A 20,429-nucleotide genomic window follows, 5' to 3' on the forward strand; every position below is an offset into this window, starting at 1 on the left:
CTTTAATGCATCAGACTTCAGACACAGGTCTAACGGAAATAAAATCACCATAAATCATCATGAATGCGATTTTTCTTGTTTTTTTTGGTTTGTTCCCACGGTCAGACATGTATTTATCATTGATTCCAGAAAGAAATTTATTTATTTATTTTTTTTAAAAACATTCTTCCTAGTTCAGATTTCATCCGTGAACTTCATACGCTGCACAAAAGTCCGCCACCATCAATGAATTCGAAGTAACGGCAGAGATAGCAGCGTTACCTAGCTACTTCCTATGATAAGACCCCTGTTCCAAGATGGCGGCGGTTTTGACGCATGCTTAGAACCCCCAAGGTGAGGTCTAGTGTATATGTCTATGTTTGGATGCTAGCTTCAAAACGGCAGGGAAAACATCACTCTTTATGTTAGAGAACCAACTCCCTATTCATTCTCTGTTTTTAGCATAATGCTAAGCTAATGATGTGATTTTCTAACCTTTCTGAGGTTGTTCTGCTCTGTTCTGGGTTTACCTTCTCTAGATGTCTAACATAGGCAGCTCTCTAGTTGTTGTGAGATTGACACATGTTTCATACTGCTCTCTCTCTCTCTCTCTCTCTCGTCTCTTTCATGTTCAGGCCGTGTGGGATGTCCCCACCCCGGCGCTGATGGCCTACTCATGCTCAATGGTAATTATGACAGTGAGCTGCAGTTTTTTTTTGTTTTCCTTCTATCTGTAGGCTAATATGTGTGTGCAGAGGCCATCTTGAGAAAAAGATTTGTGTTCGATGAGTTACTATTTCCACTGATGATGTGACATACTCTTGTACTGTGTGTATTAGCATGACTGACCTCAACTATTAATATTATAGTAGTTAAAATGCTATTTAATTGTTAAGAGAAATACTGCTAAACCTTTACACGCTCTGCATAGTCTGAAGAACATTGAAGGTGCTTGTGGATCACAATAAATTATTTTTAAGAAGATTTTAAGGACGGGTTTTATGTTTTATAATCGAGGCCCCAGTGTAGTCTTCATCTGTCAATCTGAAAGACTCTGCGTGGTTTAAAGTCTTTCATACTTGTTAGTCATATTACCACAGTTGGCTCACTTTGCCCCTCTCAAATGTTCTCGTTTAACTCATGTCCGTGTCACGTTGCTGTCGTAATGTTATGTTACAGATACTTTCGCGTTTGAATTATGTCGTAATGGAATTTCAACAAGTTTGCATTTTATGCATAGTGTATTGCAGTCTTGGCTGACCAATCAGCTCGCTGTATCCAGAGGGCTCCGTCTATTTTCACCCTCGCTCATTGTGTTTGGCCACGCTCGGTTTAGATCAGTCTCTGAAGCCTCGCAAAATTGACGTTTGCTCTCATGTGATGCCATATTTCAGAAACAGTTGTTGCTTTCTTTTTTGGATAATTGGATCATCAAAAATTATACTCTAAAAATAACTGTGATTGTAGCCAAATGGCTTCGTTTTGTTTGTTTTATGTCTTTAATCGGTGATGTTTACCAATCCAAGACAAGCATTACTATTACTATGGCACATATTTAGGGTTTATACCGGATCTGAACTAAGGGCCAATCCCAATTCTACCCCTTACCCCTTCCCTTTCCCCTAGCCCTACCCCTTCGCCTTCCCCTTGACCCTTGAAACAGAGTGGCAATGCGTAGGGGTGAAAATATTCCCCTAAGAAATGGGACACCACTACGCTTCCGTTAAACGTCATTATAAGTCGTCGCTAGCGCCTACGTCACAGGAGATGCGCCGATGTTTATCACAACTTCCAAGATGCCGTCGACAGCTGCAGTTATCTCAGTCGCGTGGGTTACAGCTATTTTCTTGCATCTTGTGAAGTTCGCAGGAAACAATGGAGACGACGAAAATATGTTGCGGGACTATCGTTAGCAAACTACAGTAATTTTAGCGATTTTTTTTTTACAAACGTTTCTGTGAAGAAACTGACCGTAAATATGAACACAATATTGAATGTAACATAAAGCAAATCATTATTTGTCGTTATAATACTTATTAAAGCCACAAATACTTACATTTATGGGTCTCCTTTGTCGCTTGGGCAGCCAGCCTGGGTTAGCAGTGACACTTCTCATACCCCTTCGTTTGAAGTGTGCTCCCGAAAAATCTTCGTTTGAAGGGCTATCTGGCCCTTCACCCTAGCCCTCCCCCTCCAACCAAAAGAGAATTGGGACAACCCTACCCCTTCACGTGGACGCGCAAAACGGAGGGGAAGGGGAAAGTGAAGGGGTAAGGGGTAGAATTGGGATTGGCCCTAACTCCTAACCAGAAGCATTACACATAAGATATTAGTGGAATGGACCCCCACATATTTACACTGATGGATTGACCTGAGCAATATCTATTCATTCGGAAATGGAGTTGGAATTGGTCCAGTTGTCGACATATATATATATATATATATATAAATTGATTTACAAATACGTTTTGAACTACATTCATGTGGTTTGAAATCCTTTTCAAATCGTATTTCTGGAAATCTGTTTCCCGTGGTTCATGTGACATTTTACGTGTTGACAATATGACAAAATGACAATATAACGGAAAAGTGTTTTGCTGTCAAAATCCAAATTAGTCTAAATGCATAACGGCCAATGGCGATAATTAAAAATACCAACTGATATATCGACCTTGGCTATAAATCATTAGACCCACTGTAAAAAAAAAAAAAAAGTTGTGCTAACTTAAAAAAATAAGGCAAACTATCACTTTCAACTTTTTAAGTTAACTCAACTAATTCGCTCCATTTGAACTTAAAAATTCCTGTCATGGTAACTAAAAAAAAAACAAGTTGAGCCCACTTGAAAAAAATAAGGCAACATATCACACTCAAGTTTTTAAGTAAACTCCAGTTGAACTTAATAATTCCTGTCATGGTAACTAAAAAAACAAACAAAAAACAAGTTGAGCCAACTTGAAAAAAATAAGGCAACATATCACACTCAACTTTTAAAGTAATGCCGTGTTCCAGGCAACCTGTAACTCGTGTTTTTACAACCTTATATCCGTGAAAGTGCACTGGAACGGCAGTCAAACCCGTGACTTCCCACCCGTGAACTCGTACTAGACCGATGTACTCCCAGTTACGAGTTCTGACGTCACATAGCCCGCGAACCTATACAAAACTACAATGACAGCCCCTACGGATGCAGTGTTTCTGCAGGCGGTACACGCTGAGGACACTTTAGGACAACATAACGTTAACTAGTGTAAAATAAAAGGTATAACAGCTTATCTTGCCTCATGCGCTATTTTTCCTCCTCAGTTTTCCCACAAATAAACAAGGAGTAAGCACCTTTGGCGTTAGCAATTATTACAAATGCACGTGAGCCCCGTAAGGTCCGCCATGCTGGTTTGTTTAACATCTAGGTAACGTTAGTTTGGCGTGAATGACCTGGAATGCTACAAAGTCGTAAGTCGTGGTTTGAAGTCGTGATTTACGTGCTCAAAAACCTGCCTGGAACGCAGCATAAGCTCAACTAATTTGCTCCAATTAAAGTCAGCTTAAATACTTTTGTTCATCTAATCAGTAACAGTTAGTCTTTTGAATTTTTTATAATTTCTTTTGATATTCAAAGCTAACTTCATGCCAGGAGCATTATTTGCCTCTTAAAACTACACTATTATCGTTGAATTGAATTATATTATCGTTGAATTATTGTTATCTCAACTTTTAACTTAGATAATGTGGTTCAGATAGTATAATATTCAGAGTTTCTATTTATTAAAAACTCCAAAAATCGCAACATTGTTTGTTCAGATAACTCAATTTGGAAAGTTGGGACAACATGTGGACAAGTTCTGGACAAAAACTTGAAAATCTAAGTAAGATCAACAAAATAACTTTTGTTAGTCAGCAAGCAACACACTGAAAAGGACTCTTGTCCACGTTCGGCTGCTCACGTGACATATTACGCCAATGTTCGTGTGTACACTCTTGAAAATAAAAGTTTTTGTTGGCATGATCGATGGTTCCATATAGAACCTTTTAACATCCATAGAACTTCCCAGTGCACAAAAGGTTCTTTAGATTCATATTCTTCACTCTAAGAACTGTTCACTTTAACATCTGTGTCCATATGCACTCACAGTCTTTGAAAGGCTTGAACACTTAAATTATATCAAAGTGAAGTGTAGACAAAAATATTTGGGGCTAAAGACGGCTAATGGGATTGGGCCAGCTAAGCATGTTCATAGCCCTGACAGACTTATATGTGCTGTTGAACTGGTTTAGCCGCTAGTTCACATGAGCGTGAAGGACGTGTGGTAGTAGATCACATGATACCTAAGAAAGAGCAGTCACTAATGTTGGTCAGTTGATCCACTGGAACGTGTGCTGTCTGTCATGTGATTATATGGAAGTGGGAAGAGGCTTTCTGGAGTATTGTGCTTTGAGTAATGACAACAGTGAGGCTTCATTCTTGTTTCTTCACTTGGTATTAATAAAAACACTCCTTAAGAGGAACTGTCACAGTTGAAAGTTTGAGCACACCTTTACATTGAACCTTCAGTCATCTGAAAAGACCAGTTTACTTAGCTGGCGCCTAAATGGTCAAATACACACAAATATTTGTCAAAATTCTTGGCATGGCAAGAGTACACAAACACAGTGTCTTTATCGTGAACAGCTGACGTGTGTCTGTATGGATCGGGTCATTAGGTCTTAAAGTGACAGTGGCCTCAGAAAAAATAACTTTGTAGCTTTAATTTTTAGTTTAATACAGTGAAGACTATGCAGTGTTTTATTTTACTTTATTCAACTCTGTATTTTACGGAAATGTAATGCATTCACTTCAAAATCTTAATTATCAAAACAAGTTAATTATCTCAGAATTACGAGAATTTTTCATGGAAAAAAGTTTTTGCTCTGTTTTTCTGAATTAATGACATGATTATCAAATAATAAGAGATAAATAATTTGTTAATTCAGAAAAACAGAGCAAAAACTTTTTTCCATGAAAAATTCTCGTAATTCTGAGATGATAAACTCGTTAATTCAGAAAAAAACAAAGGAAAAACTTTTTTTCCATGAAAAAGTCTCGTAATTCTGAGATAATTAACTTGTTTATTCAGAAAAAAACAGAGCAAAAACTTTTTTCCATGAACAATTATCTCATTTCTGAGATAATTAACTCGGTAATTCAGAATAAACAGACCAAAAACTTTTTCAGTGAAAAATTCTCATAATTCTGAGATAATAAACTTGTTAATTCAGAAAAAAACAGAGCAAAAACTTTTTTCCATGAAAAATTCTCGTAATTCTGAGATGATTAACTCATTAATTCAGAAAAAAACAGAGCAAAAACATTTTTTTCCATGAAAAATTCTCATAATTCTGAGATAATTAACTCGTTAATTCAGAAAAAACAGAGCAAAAACGTTTTTCCATGAAAAAAATCTCGTAATTCTGAGATAATTAACTCGTTAATTCAGAAAAACAGAGCAAAAACTTTTTTCCATGAAAATTCTCATAATTCTGAGATAATTAACTCATTAATTCAGAAAAAAACAGAGCAAAAACATTTTTTTCCATGAAAAATTCTCATAATTCTGAGATAATAAACTTGTTAATTCAGGAAAACAGAGCAAAAACATGTTTTCCATGATAAAGTCTCGTAATTCTGAGATAATTAACTCGTTAATTCAGAAAAAACAGAGCAAAAACGTTTTTCCCTGAAAAAATCTCGTAATTCTGAGATAATTAACTCGTTAATTCAGAAAAAAACAGAGCAAAAACATTTTTTTCCATGAAAAATTCTCATAATTCTAAGATAATAAACTTGTTCATTCAGGGAAAACAGAGCAAAAACATGTTTTCCATGATAAAGTCTCGTAATTCTGAGATAATTAACTCGTTAATTCAGAAAAAACAGAGCAAAAACGTTTTTCCCATGAAAAAATCTCGTATTTCTGAGATGATAAACTTGTTAATTCAGAAAAAACAGAGCAAAAACATTTTTTCCATGAAAAATTCTCGTAATTCTGAGATAATTAACTCGTTAGTTCAGAAAAACAAAATGTTTTAATTTTTTGGGGGTCAGGATCAAATGAACCGAACTACAAGAGTGAACACACCCTAACATTAATCAGGCTAGTATTAGGTTTTGCTGTGTGACACCTTACTGGTGTATCTTAACAGTCTTTTTTCCAGCATGATAGATATGGCTGTATATGAGATTCTGGCCACATCGCCCACCCATAGGTCTAGCCATGATGACCCGCTGTACTGAACATTTCATCATCTGTATTTACACAATCATGAATTTAAGCGATGGTCGGCTGTTTCATAGTGTTCTGTATTGTTTCTGTTCACATGCAGCCCGGAGCTATGGGAGACGACGAGGTAAAATCTACGCTATCTGTGTTAGCATGGCAACATTTGATGTATATGTGTGTACGCTGTGACATTTCTATCTTCATTGACAAGAAATAACTTGGTTTATCAGAATAATCACAAGTCTTACGTGTGAGAACTGCGCAGTTCATGATGCAAACGGGCTAGCAATTATACTAGCATTACACATCGATCTCAGGAGGTCTGATCACGCTTATCAGAGACAGTGTCTTATTACATGAATAACCACTTACTAACATGATGTATACTGATTTGACTCGGACTCTTCCGTGTCAGAAGATGGCGTTTGAGATGTTTAATGCTGATCAGATCACCCGAGATGGATGTCGATGCCGTGGGTGTCTCACCTGTCACTCACTCTTCCACAGGACGCTCCTCCCTCTTCCCCATTGACGACGGTCTCCTGGACGACGGCCATGGCAACCAGGGTGTCCCGGGGGTCCTGGGGTCTCCTCACTGTTACCCCCATCAGAACGGGGAGCGCATCGAGAGGTTCTCCCGCAAAGTGTTTGTGGGCGGCCTGCCCCCTGACATCGACGAGGGTGCGTCAACGGTCACGCTTGCATTCACGGGGGAAATTTGTAACGTACACACTTGGGTTTGCATGTGATGTTTAAAATCCCATGTCAAATTTGTCAAAATCAGCAATACTATACTGTATCTTAAACATTTTAAGTAGATAAATAATGCATTTATTTTATTTAATTCAGTTTTTGAAAATATTTTATATTTGTACACCTCTTTGTATGGCAGTTCAATTAATTAAAACAAAAAAATACATTAATTCACTCTAAAATGATGTTATATTATATTTATATTAAATATGGATTCTGAAAATGTTATGTTATTTTATTATATAATCATAATAATATGATTATATGATATTTCACTCCGTCTAGATGTTTTTGAATGCAGCTTTTGTACACCTCCTTTCTGTTTGGCAGTCCGATTAATTGGATCAATTAAAAAAATATATATTATAATAATTATAAAATTCTATTCTATTCTATTTCAGAAATAATAGAATGTGTTAAAAACATTTTTTATTTTAGTTTATAATATTACATTTCCCTTATATTAATTATTATTATAGAATTTATAATAATGGATTCTAAAAAAATATTTTAGAATATTACATTTCCCTTATATTATATTATATTATATTATATCTTTTATTTTTTATGTAATGTAGTATTTCTTGTTGTTTATATGTTTTTGAAAGCAGTTTTGTTTGTACACCTCTCTGTCTGGTACTCCAATTAATTGGATTAATTAAAACAATTTAATATCATGAAGTAATTCTAAAATGTATTATATTATATTATAGGGCTGTCAAACGATTAATCACAATTAATCGGATCCAAAATAAAAGTTTGTGTTTACATAATATATGTGGGTGCACTGTGTATAATTATTTTATTTATATAAATACACACACATGCTTGTATATATTTAAGAAATATTTTCATGTATATATTGTATATAGATTTATATATAATTTATATTATATATAAATATCAATATTTATATATATATAAATATTTTTTTTCTTAAATATACATGCATGTGTGTGTATTTAAATATATATATATATATATATATATAAAATAATTATACACAGTGATCACAAATATGTTATGTAAACACAAACTTTTATTTTTGATGCGATTAGTTGCGATTAATCGTTTGACAGCCCTATTATATTATATTATATTATATTATATGAACTCTTAATGAATGTTTTAGACAGCAGGAACCTCTTCACTCCTCGTCACCTGTTCTTCCACTCTCTGGTTTCGTCTTCTTCACTATCAGGCTCTGATCTACAGTCTTTCAGATGCACAAAGGACTTTGCAAACCAGTTTCAGTCTTTCCTCGAAGCCACTGAAATCGTTCTGCCATCTCTCTGGTAGCAGATTACTCGATAACAGCGCTGAGACACATAAAACCCAAGCAGATCATCAAACAAAATGGCTGCCGCTGATGAGACATGTTGATTGACTGTCCGTCTGAAGAGAATTTGACCCGATCCGCAGATATATATCGATCGAAACGAATGATGCGAAAGACTTTTACCCGATGTTTGATTCTCCTATACTCGTGCAGATTAAAATCTCGCAAATCCCGCAGCTCTCTCTGATTCTCAGTGTCTCTTCTTTCACACAGATGAAATCACAAGCAGTTTTCGCCGCTTCGGTCACCTGGTTGTTGATTGGCCGCACAAAGCAGAGAGCAAGTCTTACTTCCCTCCTAAAGGTACGTGTAGAAAAATCAGGGAAATCCAGGATCTGCATGTGCATACTAAACTCTTTTGTAAAACAGTAAACTGAGACATCACAACCCTCTTCATCATTAATGATTGACGGACGGACTGTGTGTGTGGTGGGCTTTTGTCTAGGTTACGCTTTCCTCCTGTTTCAAGAGGAGAGCTCAGTGCAGGCCCTGATCGAAGCCTGTCTGGAGGAGGATGGCAAACTCTACCTGTGTGTGTCCAGCCCCACCATCAAAGACAAGCCTGTGAGTCCACATACTGGCCACTATTTCAGGATCTAAGCACATGGTGTAAAAGTGCACTTAGGGCGAGTCCGAATCCACTTTTGCTAGTATAACGACGGGGAAAATGGTCGACGATCAAGCGTTATTCTCCTAACGGGGTGAGTTTTGGGTGTAACGTGCAGTAAACCAATCAGAGTCTCATCTCCTACTCCCTTTAAAAGCCAGTTGTGCTCGCGCCGCGGCGGATTCGCTATATTTACATGACGAGATTTATAAGCGGAAAAACTGAACCCTTCTCTAGTTAGGAAACGGCTCTGCTCGTAAAGTGTTTATTCATCTTATGACTATATTCACATGAAAATATCACAATATATCACTGCTTTTTTTCTTTGCATGATTGTGTTTATGGGGTGCAATATAACATGTATTCATGGTTTTTCTTTTTTTAAAAGTCTTATTTTTCATAAACTTCAGCTTTATTGTCAGCCGCGCTCTCCTCTGTCCTCGAACGAGCGGTTGACTTCCTGAGTCTATGAAAACACTCCCTCAGAAACACGTCGTGGGCTCAGATTGGTTAGTTTGGGCCGATGTGTGGTGATTGGCTAAACTGTCGCTTACGTTGTCCGGAAGGTTAACGCCCATTACCTTTACGGGCGAAACGGGCCTGCGCTCCGGATGTAAATAATGGTGTCGAACTGCAGTATCAGTTTGAGGCAGAATCAGACCGAGAAAGCGGCGATAAAGAGAGTCAAGCAGAACCACACCACACACGGCTCTTAATAAACGTTTATGAATGATAATTTGCTACATTTTTAAAATTTATACACGTTTGTTTTACACAATAGCATCTGACTGGAAACAATAGCAACTGACTGGCTACTAATGTTAAACACAAACAGCGTTGGCAAGTTTACGTTCTTGATCAAATCGAAAATAACGTCATTAAGCATATATACATGAAAAATACGTTTAAAACATTAGTACTTATACAAAAGTCAGGTCCATAATGTTTGTACGCGTTTGTCGTAGACACAAAATAGCATTACTAGTAGCCTATAGTGACTATAAAGCTAGCGCTGGCATTTGAAAAAAATAAAACACAAGGATACGTCTGGAATTATACATGCAAATACATTTAAAATGATAAAGTCTTCGCCGACTTACAGGTTGTGGCCCAACAACTGCTGCCTCTGGTTTTAAAGTCAGAACTGCTTCATGTTTTAGTAACAGTTTCTTGTTGAATCCGGTGTTGAATTTGTGGAGATTCTGGAAGATGTCTTCCGTAAATGCGCAGCACAGAGAGCTAAATTACAATCGTCATTTTCAGGAACATAATCAAACATAAATTGTATCCATTGTTGACGAAGTACAGCATCCTTGGGAAGCTCGAACACACAAGACAGCTGGATGAACACAACACACTCGACGAGTCGACGAGCCGCAGAAATATGCGCATGCCATTTTTTTGCATATTCTGAGGGAGGGTTGATGTAAATGTGTGGGTTAGTGACGTACCATAACCCAGCTGTAGTCCCAATCCAGTCGTTTTTGTAGGCAATTATACTTCCTGATTTTAAAAAGACGATATGCTTACACTGAACTTTCAGCGCTGCAACTTTGCAGATACTGTTCATGCACCAACAGCAACATTACACACTATTTAAAATGAAAAAAGTGAAATCGCAATCAACACCCCTTTAAATAACACTGCGCCATAGACTTTAGAGGTTTCAGTTGGTCAATGGTTCAGTCTATTTCAGTTCCTCAAATAGCAACAATGCGCCTAAACACACACTCGTTCTCAGACCAGCAGCCCATGGGGGAAAACATGGGTGCAAATCCATTTGACATTTGGACAGAGTTGGGTAAGTTACTCTAAAAAAGTAATTAATTACTAGTTACTAATTACCTCTTCAACAGTGTAATTAGATTACTGTACTAATTACTTTCTCTAAAAAGTATTTAATTAATTTTAATTACTAATTACTTTCAAAATCCCATATCAATCTCAATCAGCTGAATAATACAAGGATAGGCATGAATCTGTTTTAATTCTTTCAAATAAATACTATAAAATTGCATGAATTATCTTTAAACTGACCAAGGTGAAGAAGGTTACATTATAAAAACATACTTTTTAGCATCACACAATACATTTTGATGTTAAACCCACTATTGTTTTATGTCTGATCTCATGACATTTCACACTTTTTTTCAGACATATTTTACAATAATTCATACGAATTTGTACGAGTGCGGTCGTAATATTTAGACACCTCATAAAATGCATACGAATCACTGTGAAATCAAATTGATCTTTACACAGTATTTACCTCAATTACATCAGAAGTAACTGTAATTAAATTACAGGTAAATGAAGAGTAATCCCTTACTTTACATTTTCAAGGGAAAAGTAATTAAATTACATTAACTAATTACTTAGTAATTAGTTACACCCAACATTGCATTTGGATAACGCGTCGCAGGACGTGAAAATGAAAACTGCGTCAGGCTGAAACCAGTAAACAAACAATGTGTGAACACTACAAACGATCTCAAAAGCGAACCGAACCAAGAGCATCTTGGGAGGCGGTCTGAGTACGGCACACTGAACTAGATCCAAAAAGCAACAGTGTGAACACATGACCACATTCCTGCTTAAGTGGACCCGAAAAAGGAGCAGAGTCCTGGACTGGGTCCTTTTTCACTTCACCTCTCAGTCCACTTAAAGGAGTCTGAGTTCGGTTCTTGTTAAAGAGGACTCGGGCGTGAAAACACTTGTTTGACATGCTTGCGTTTGTTTCAGGTCCAGATTCGTCCGTGGAACCTGAGTGACAGTGATTTCGTGATGGACGGATCTCAGCCGCTGGATCCACGCAAAACCATCTTTGTGGGAGGAGTGCCTCGTCCACTGAGAGCGGGTAACCCTCACCTGTGCCAATAATCCCCATTTATTTCAATCAATGTGACTAAGTCAAATCATGTTCTCTGTCTAGATATTGTTTTAATGAGTTTTCCTTGTGTGTGTGTGTGCTCTGCAGTGGAGCTAGCCATGATCATGGACCGCTTGTATGGCGGCGTGTGTTACGCGGGCATCGACACGGATCCCGAGCTGAAGTACCCAAAGGGGGCGGGGCGTGTGGCCTTCTCCAATCAGCAGAGCTACATCGCCGCCATCAGCGCCCGGTTCGTCCAGCTGCAGCACGGAGACATCGACAAACGGGTAACCGGACGCCTCTTACGCGATTCTCTGCTACATCCAGGGGTGCGTTTCCCGAAAGCATTGTTAGCCAACTATGGTGGCAAGTTCCGTCGTTATCAGCATAGTCGGTGTTTCCCGAAACCATCGTTCCAACGGACATTGGCAAACAGCATCGCAAAGTTGTGTGGTTTGAACGACAGCTCTCGACCTGTGGTTAGAGGCATCGTTTCTATATTGCTTGACATTTGGACGTTATAAATCCTTATCTTGAGCAAAATAAGCAAGCTGACATTCAGTACAACCGGTGTCTTTTATTTAGAATACATACAAGTGGAATTTACGTCTTTTAGTTTGAAGATTTGAAGTAACGTGTTTGAAGAGTGCGCATGTGCGACCGTGCTCTACTATGTAAGAACGAGCCAAATATTGAGTCTGGTAATAAAGCAAAACAACTGAGAACAATTAGAAATAGTCCACAGATGACATGTCTGTGATTGATATAAAACAAATCTAGCGTTAATTGGATCTCAAACAGTTTCATTAAAGGTAGTTATTACTCCACCACGTGCGAAACCAACGTGGTTGAACGATACTTTGCGACAGTGGGTTTCGGGAAACAGCCGTGACTAGCTAGTTGATTTTTCCAAAGATGCATCGTACTATCGTAGTGAATCAGCGAACTACGTCGTTGTACGGGAAACGCACCCCAGAGCAGCACACTTATGCTGGATTCACACCTAAAACGCGTAGAAAACGCTCTCCTTTTTCCAAAGCGCTAGGGCGGTTGTGCTCCGGTTGGTTCTTGTCACGTGACCTATGGTGCGCTTGCGGCTTTCTAAAAAGTTGAGATGTTTTTATCTCGATGCGGCGCGGGCGTGCTTGGAAAAAACGAGCGCGTTGCGCCACGACCGCGTCGCTTCCATAATGACTGCGCATACCACGCACCTACATTTGAAATAACGAACTTGAGCGCGCAAAAGATGCGATATGTGAACAGGCCCTTACACTTGCTGTCCAAAAGTGTATAGTGTTCACTCTGTGCTTTAAATGCTCTGTATACATAGAATAATTAAGAGCTAGATTTGGCAAAAGGTGCATTATAACAAAGAACAAGAAATACTGTATACCACAGTGCAATTATTATGGTATTATGGTCTATTTTTATGGTATTTGTAATTTAATAATGACTTCTATTGTCTTTGAAATATGGTTAAAGTGTACTGCTGAATGTACTGACAAGTATTTATGGTTAACTAAAATATAATTTGCAATGAATTTAGTAAATGTTTCGAATAAATTGGTTTTTAATGTAGTATAAAATAACACACTACAGGTAAAATTATGATGAAGTACTTTACATAAGCTTTAGTATGTTAGTCAACACATCAATGTAAATATTACTAAAACGACTCAAAACATGTACTTATTTAATATGTACTAACATGTGCACAAAAGTTTACTTGTGTGTTAAAGTCCCCCTGTAGTCCCTTAAAACTCATCTTTGATCACCAAAAGTACGTTTTTAAATAAAAGTCTTCATGCCTTAAAATAGTTTGAATGTAACTCGACACCCTTGCCTCATTTAGTATACGCGGTTCTATGAATATGCAGATGAGCCCCGCCTCCACTCACTCACTCACTCAGATCCACTGGTTGATCACACGTTGATCTGATTGGTTACAAGGTCGTTTGTGTCGTTTCAAACCGTGTTTTTGAGGCGTGTTTTGTTTTTAAGGATAAAATACTTAGCAATGCTGTCGACTTATGAATTTGCACATGATTTGTTACATTAAAAGAGATCTGTCAATTAAACGCGTTATTAACGGCGTTAACGCAAACCCATTTTAGGGGCGTTCATTTTTTTATCGTGCGATTAACGGTCTTTTTGGCCTAGCAAACTTTGTAGTTTTCTTTCACATGCTTTTGCAACAGGACGTGGCATCCCAGACAGCAAACTGACATTGAATCAACGTGGAAACGACGTCTCTCATGACATTGAAACAACGTTGATTTTGCTCATCGAATTAACGTTGAACCAACGTCAGACGCGGCATTCTTCAAAGCTAAATGAAAATCGAAAATTGGTTTGCTTTCATAACGTTGAAACAACGCGTTGATTTCAAGTTGATTTTCCGTTAGTTTTGAAAGAATGACGCGTCTGACGTTGGTTCAACGTTAATTCGATGAGCAAAACAATGTCAGATCAACGTTGTTTCGATGTCATATTTCCACGTTGATTCAATGTCAGTTTGCTATCTAGGATGCGCGCACTGCGCTATGAAACTTATTCATTTCAATGGCTTGCGCCGCACGAGAACTTTTTGTTGCTTCGCCAACCAAAGCGCAAGTGGATCTAGCTAGACCGTAAACAAAACAACAGTCACGCCGCGCACACTCGTTTGGGCTTGCGAGCCAGCCATAGTTGAATAGTTTAATAGTTGGTTAACGTTACGTTGAGTGGATGACGAGCGCGAGACGCCGAAATGGATGCTAATAAGATTCTGAATGGAAATTTTACTTTTAAAAATTTGCCAAATGGTTTCATTGACAAGACAAAGTGATCTTTGTGTCCAGCACGTCCAGTCTGAAACACCACTTGATGATGACCAAGCACACACACACCCGCACACACACACACAACTGATGCGAAATCTCCGCCCCTCGTCAATATCAGGACCTCGTCACCCATTTCTTTCACCCTTTTATTGATGGACGGTGTTACAGTGTGTGAGATTATTTGCTCCGAGTGAGAATGTCAGTGTGAATTTGAACACAGTATATATGCCAATGTTGTTTTCAATAAAAAACATTTACACAAAGCAAGCCGATCCACTTTTCCATGTTGATAAGAGCATTAAAATGAGAAAAAGGAAATCAAGATACATTTAGAATAGGTAAAAATGTGAGATTAATTGCGATTAGTCGCGAGTTAACTATGAGATTAATGTGATTAATCACGATTCAATATTTTGCGTTTTGACATTAAAAGCAACATTAAAGGCTTGATTTTCACCACAGGAGGACTCATAGAAATCATAAATACAACATTTGAACGAGACACTGATCTCGAGTAATTCAAGGCTATAAACATATCATTATTTCCCACTAACTATAACCCAGCACTGTTTATTGATGACTACATGAGCAGCTGTACTTAATCCGAGTAGAAATCAAGCGTGTTTTTCCTGATCACACAGGTGGAGGTGAAGCCGTACGTGCTGGACGACCAGCTGTGCGACGAGTGCCAGGGAGCGCGCTGCGGAGGAAAGTTCGCCCCGTTCTTCTGCGCCAACGTCACCTGCCTGCAGTATTACTGCGAGTTCTGCTGGGCGAACATCCACTCCCGCGCCGGACGCGAGTTTCACAAGCCGCTGGTCAAAGAGGGAGCCGACCGTCCCCGCCAGATCCACTTCCGCTGGAACTAAAGACGGGCGCCCTCGGAGAGCATGCGTCTGCTACGGGGGGAAAAAAAAAAGATGCTTAGTTCGACCCCCCGAACCCAAGCTGTCAGTATAGAGTAATTAACCGTATACAGTATATAGAGAATATATATATGTCTATAAATATATAAATATATCTTTATCTTTTGTAGCAGCCAGAAACACTACAAGCCTCAGTTTATTTCACCAAACCACTTCTTTCTCCTCCCTCCCTCACTGCACATCTCAGGCTCGGAACAGAGTTTTTTTTGTGGTACCTTCGTGTTTTTTAAAAAGGAGATTGAGAAAAAGAAAAAAAAGAGATTGATTTTTTGTAGTTTTTTCAAATTATTTTTATATGTGAGATTTAAAAAAAGTAGAAACGAGAATGTTTTTTCGCTTGGGGGGGCAGCCTGTCCGTTGTGTTCATTCGTTGTGTCCGTCGCGTGTCCGTCTGCTGCTAAATCCCCCCCTAGTGGGCAAAGTGCGCAATTGTCTCTCGATGACGTAATCTCTGATGCCTGCCCTGGATCTCGAACCAAAGGTAGCGAAACGCGCGGCCTGAAAACGAGACGTTTGCCGCCGAATACTAAAAAAGGAGTAATATTTCCCCCCTTCCCCCATTGTTTTCACTCCAACGTGCTCTTAGCAGGAATAGGAATGATTCAATAATGAATTACTGAGACTTTCCATTTTCCACTGGCAAAAAAAAACAACAACAAACAAACAAGAAAAGACAATACCTCAGAATATTAATCTGGCTTGTTGTTGCTCTACTCTTGCAATTTAATCACAAGCTATAGAAGAAGCTTTGCTGCTATATAGGATGTAACGAATAGATAGTGTCGGTGTTCTATGAAATGCCATTGTGACGTCACTGGCGATGTCGCACACAGAAATGCAGTCGCACGACATGGCCGACCGGCGCCATGGAAACACAGAATGTGGAATCTTCCGTGCATGTTTGTGGCTGTACATCATTTGCATGCCGTGTAAAGGTTACCAGCACATATAAGAAAGAAGCATATTAACGATACACAGAGGAATTTATGTAGCATGAGGCGGAAATTAAAAAGGTCAGACTCTTAGATAATCAATACTAATAACGAAAGGAAAAAAAAAACAGTGTAAAATTCTTCGTAAACCTTTGCATGCGTTGTTGTGATGATTCCTTTACGAACTTATTACGAGAGAAGTGACGTTAGTTTTTAGAGTAGTGAGCTCTGCCATTTTGTAACTCGATAATTAGTCAAGAGACGGTGTGCTGTCCCGTGGTTTTCGTGTCTTGTCTTCGTGCAGTGTGAGTCTAGTTATGAATTGAGGTTTCAGTTCGATTTAAACTCTACGATCTAGAGGATCGACATTTAACCTTTGCCCTTCCTGAACACCCCTGAATTCCACCCCTCGTATTACAGTAGTCGCTGGAGCGCAGGACGAGAGCTCTTCTCTGGTTGGTAGGAACTGGCGAAGGAATTGTAGCTGTGGTCGTTCGTTGTCTGTGCGTCTCCACGTTTCGTAGTTTATTCTCCGGACGAAAAAGTATGGAAGCTTGTTTCCGCTACAAAATAAAAAAGGTAATTGCGACGAATTTTTTTTTCTCGCACTTGCGTGACATAAACTCACAATCGCGAGATTTACTAGGATAGGATAGTTTTGACAATCGTTTGTGAAATTGTGCGTTTAAGCGCAAGAAGACGTGAAAGAGAGTTTAATTGGATGTGCAGTTGGCGCAGACGAAATTTCTCACACAGTTTGCGCTAGTTATCTTCTTGCGCTTGAATATTTAAATTAGCAAGGCTAACGACAGGTCCGATTGGGCCGTGGCAGTTCTGTCAACGGGCCTCTCGCTTTCTCTGACGGTGAGCACTAGAGGGCGCACTGTGCGTCAAGTAGAAAGCATATTTTGTTTTTTTACGTGTCGAACGCACAGCCTTGCTATTTCTTTTGACTCGTACACGGCGTTCGGCGCATGCAGTTTTGCGCAATCCCTCACGCTAGAGTTACAACCCATGTTACTACCTTGGTGTTCGTTCATGCTAGAGTTGTACAAATGATGGCAATTTCGAACTCTTGGCACGATCTCTCGTCTATGTAGCTAGCATTGTAGCAAAACAAGCTAGTTTTGTTTTCGCAGTTTTTCTTCGACTACCTAGTTTCTAAACTAGTTACGGCTAAATGTTTTGCATGAATTGCAAGAAATAAAGTCCGAATTTTGAGATAAGTCGCAATTATCTTTTAAATTGTTTATTACGTGGCGGAAAAAGCTTCCATACAACACCGATAGCACACGTACATAAAGGAGACGTCTATTTGCCCAGATAGCAAACTGACATTGAATCAACGTGGAAACATGACATCGAAACAACGTTGATCTGACATTGTTTTGCTCATCGAATTAACGTTGAACCAACGTCAGACGCGTCATTCTTTCAAAACTAACGGAAAATCAACTTGAAATCAACGCGTTGTTTCAACGTTATGAAAGCAAACCAATTTTCGATTTCATTTAGCTTTGAAGAATGCCACGTCTGACGTTGGTTCAACGTTAATTCGATGAGCAAATCAACGTTGTTTCAATGTCATGAGAGACGTCGTTTCCACGTTGATTCAATGTCAGTTTGCTGTCTGGGTGATGTGTGTGTTTACATCTGGAAGACGTCAATAGGACGTTTAGAAGATGTCTTTAAGATGTAAAGATTAAACTGACGTCTATCAGACGTTAGTAAACGGCAGATGCTTTCCAGATGAAGTGATCGTAAACAGACATCTTGCAGACGTACGTGTGCTATCTGGCTATCGGTCATGGAGAAAAGAGAGGAGAGAGACGCTACGAAAGGAAACCTGTCGGCGATTACATTCGCGTAGCGGAGCCGTTTCGATTTTCCGAGCGATCAGGTGATTCGATCGGATCAGTCTTGTGGACAATCTCTACAGAAGCAGTGGACCGGCCGTCCGTTTGGTACTGTACTGTTCTTTCTGTCGTTCTTTTTTGCACTCTATATATCCTTGTGTTGGCGGGTTCGGTGAAGAATTCAGTGCCCTCGTCGTACTGTCGTGTATGTGATTTAACCTTTCAAGTGTCAACAGTGTGTTTAATTTATTTCGTATATATATGTGTATATTTATTTGTTGACGCGTCCCAGACTCTGGAGGACACGTGATGCACTACCTTTTCCGATTTCTCTCCTCTCCTTTCTCCTCTGAGAGAACCAATCCCTCTTTCCCTGACGTTTGGAGTCGAACGCAAAACAGTCTTTGTTTTATTTGGAATCACGTCACTTTTTTGTTTTGTTTTGTTTTGTATATGTGTGTGTGTGTGTGTACTATTTCATTCTAGAAGAATTGCGACCTATTTTAAGTCTATTGGATAATTTAAATATCTTTATTTTTGCATAGTAACTTATTTGATGTATTGTGTAAGACGCCGGACCCAGATTATGGTCATCGAAGGTGTTTCTGGGAACTGAAACCCGCAGTCCTTTTTCTGTGTTCAACACTGTTGCTTCATATGTGGGTTTTTTCGTTGTTGTCGTTTTGAGAAATCGTATTTATTTGACTATTTTTGTAGACAGATAACTATTTGATTTAAATTGTATTTTTCTATTTCTGTAGACCTCTGACTGTCAGTTGATTTGCCCACGTATTTATGATTACGTTCACACGCAAAAGGCTGTTTCTTGAATCGTCATCATCCGTGCAGTTGTGTATGTGTGTGTGTGTGTGTGTGTATGAATCTATTTATGTATTATTGCTTAGCACACATGGATTTGATTACTATTTAATTTGGTGGTGTAGTTTATTTGAAGGAAGGAAGCATTGAGGGTTCTACTATGTTCATGGAAAACACTTGAGACTCTCCCTGGTTAGATGGAGGGGTATCAGCCCTCCCCTCACTGATACTCAGAAACTTGAATATAACACATTTTGAAAGGCTTACTAACCTCGAATCTGTGTTGTGACGTGCAATACTGTTTCTAATGTTTGTATAAAAAAAGTGAGAATTGCAGTGTATACCTTTTTAAATGCAGATTTATTTTTTTCATTGCATATTTTGCAAATTTCTGATTCACAGTGTCATTTTTTACTGTCAGAAAAGATGAAACCCCTTTTTTTCATTGCAACTATTTTTAAATCCAGATATCTTTGTACTGATGTAAATGATTGTAGTTATTTTGGATAGTGTTTTGCTAACAAAAGGAGAAACTTTTTCATGCATATTTCTATTTCTTTTGTGTTTGTTGGTTTGTTTCTTTCTTGTTTTTTTTATTTTTATTTTACTCTAATAGTAGCGAAATATTTGGGATAATTTTTCATATTATATGTCATTAATATTATTTTGTATTTTTATGTGGAAAGATATGAATATATAATTTTATGATGCTAACTGCTAAGATATTATTTCAATTTGAATTATTTTTAAAGCTAAAATCTTTGTAATAATGTTAATGTTCTAGTTTCTAAATCAAGTTTGTGTATAGATTCACACAAGTGGTTTATGAAGTGTTCAGACTGTAATTATTACTGAATGGCTCTTTGATATGCAAACTGAATATCATGTTGTTCCTTATTTTTTTAATTTGTTTTGTATTTAAATGGGGTGTTGATTACAATCTTTTTCTTTGATTTCCTGAATAAAGACCCATTCTGTTCAGACACAAGCCACGTCTCAGCTGTATTCTTTGGTTTAAATATGTGTGGTTTGGTCTAGTTTTTGCCATGTTGTTTGACATTTAGGAAGAAATATGGCAGTGGTTGTGATTGATTATTGTACAAAGCACTTTTTATGAAGTCGTTTGTAAAGATTTCCACACGAGAGGAATTGAATTCACGAGCCTTCAGGCGCCCCCTGGAGGACAAAATACTGTCCAACCCGGAAGACTCTTTTGTTTTTGTTTTAAACAATGGTAAATTCATTCATTAATATATATATATATATA

General features: G+C 38.2%; 1 protein-coding gene across 4 annotated transcripts in view; it reads left to right on the top strand.

Annotated features, from left to right (window-relative positions):
* cpeb2 (cytoplasmic polyadenylation element binding protein 2) overlaps window positions 1-20,150 on the top strand; it is a 50,267-nt gene extending 30,117 nt beyond the window's left edge. Inside the window, exons 4-11 of one of the 4 annotated variants that reach the window (XM_089124363.1) lie at window positions 615-665; window positions 6,340-6,363; window positions 6,744-6,917; window positions 8,542-8,631; window positions 8,774-8,892; window positions 11,678-11,792; window positions 11,913-12,094; window positions 15,271-20,150. In XM_089124363.1, the coding sequence (XP_088980489.1) occupies window positions 615-665; window positions 6,340-6,363; window positions 6,744-6,917; window positions 8,542-8,631; window positions 8,774-8,892; window positions 11,678-11,792; window positions 11,913-12,094; window positions 15,271-15,498 (983 nt within the window). In that variant the 3' untranslated portion in view covers window positions 15,499-20,150. The remainder of the gene's footprint in view (window positions 1-614; window positions 666-6,339; window positions 6,364-6,743; window positions 6,918-8,541; window positions 8,632-8,773; window positions 8,893-11,677; window positions 11,793-11,912; window positions 12,095-15,270) is intronic. The other 3 variants (XM_089124365.1, XM_089124364.1, XM_089124366.1) reach the window with 3 other exon arrangements.
* The last annotated feature ends 279 nt before the right edge of the window (window positions 20,151-20,429 follow it).

Source organism: Pimephales promelas, chromosome 20 (genome assembly GCF_988280905.1).
Source record: "Pimephales promelas chromosome 20, fPimPro1.hap1.1, whole genome shotgun sequence".
Classification (NCBI taxonomy): Eukaryota; Metazoa; Chordata; class Actinopteri; order Cypriniformes; family Leuciscidae; genus Pimephales; species Pimephales promelas.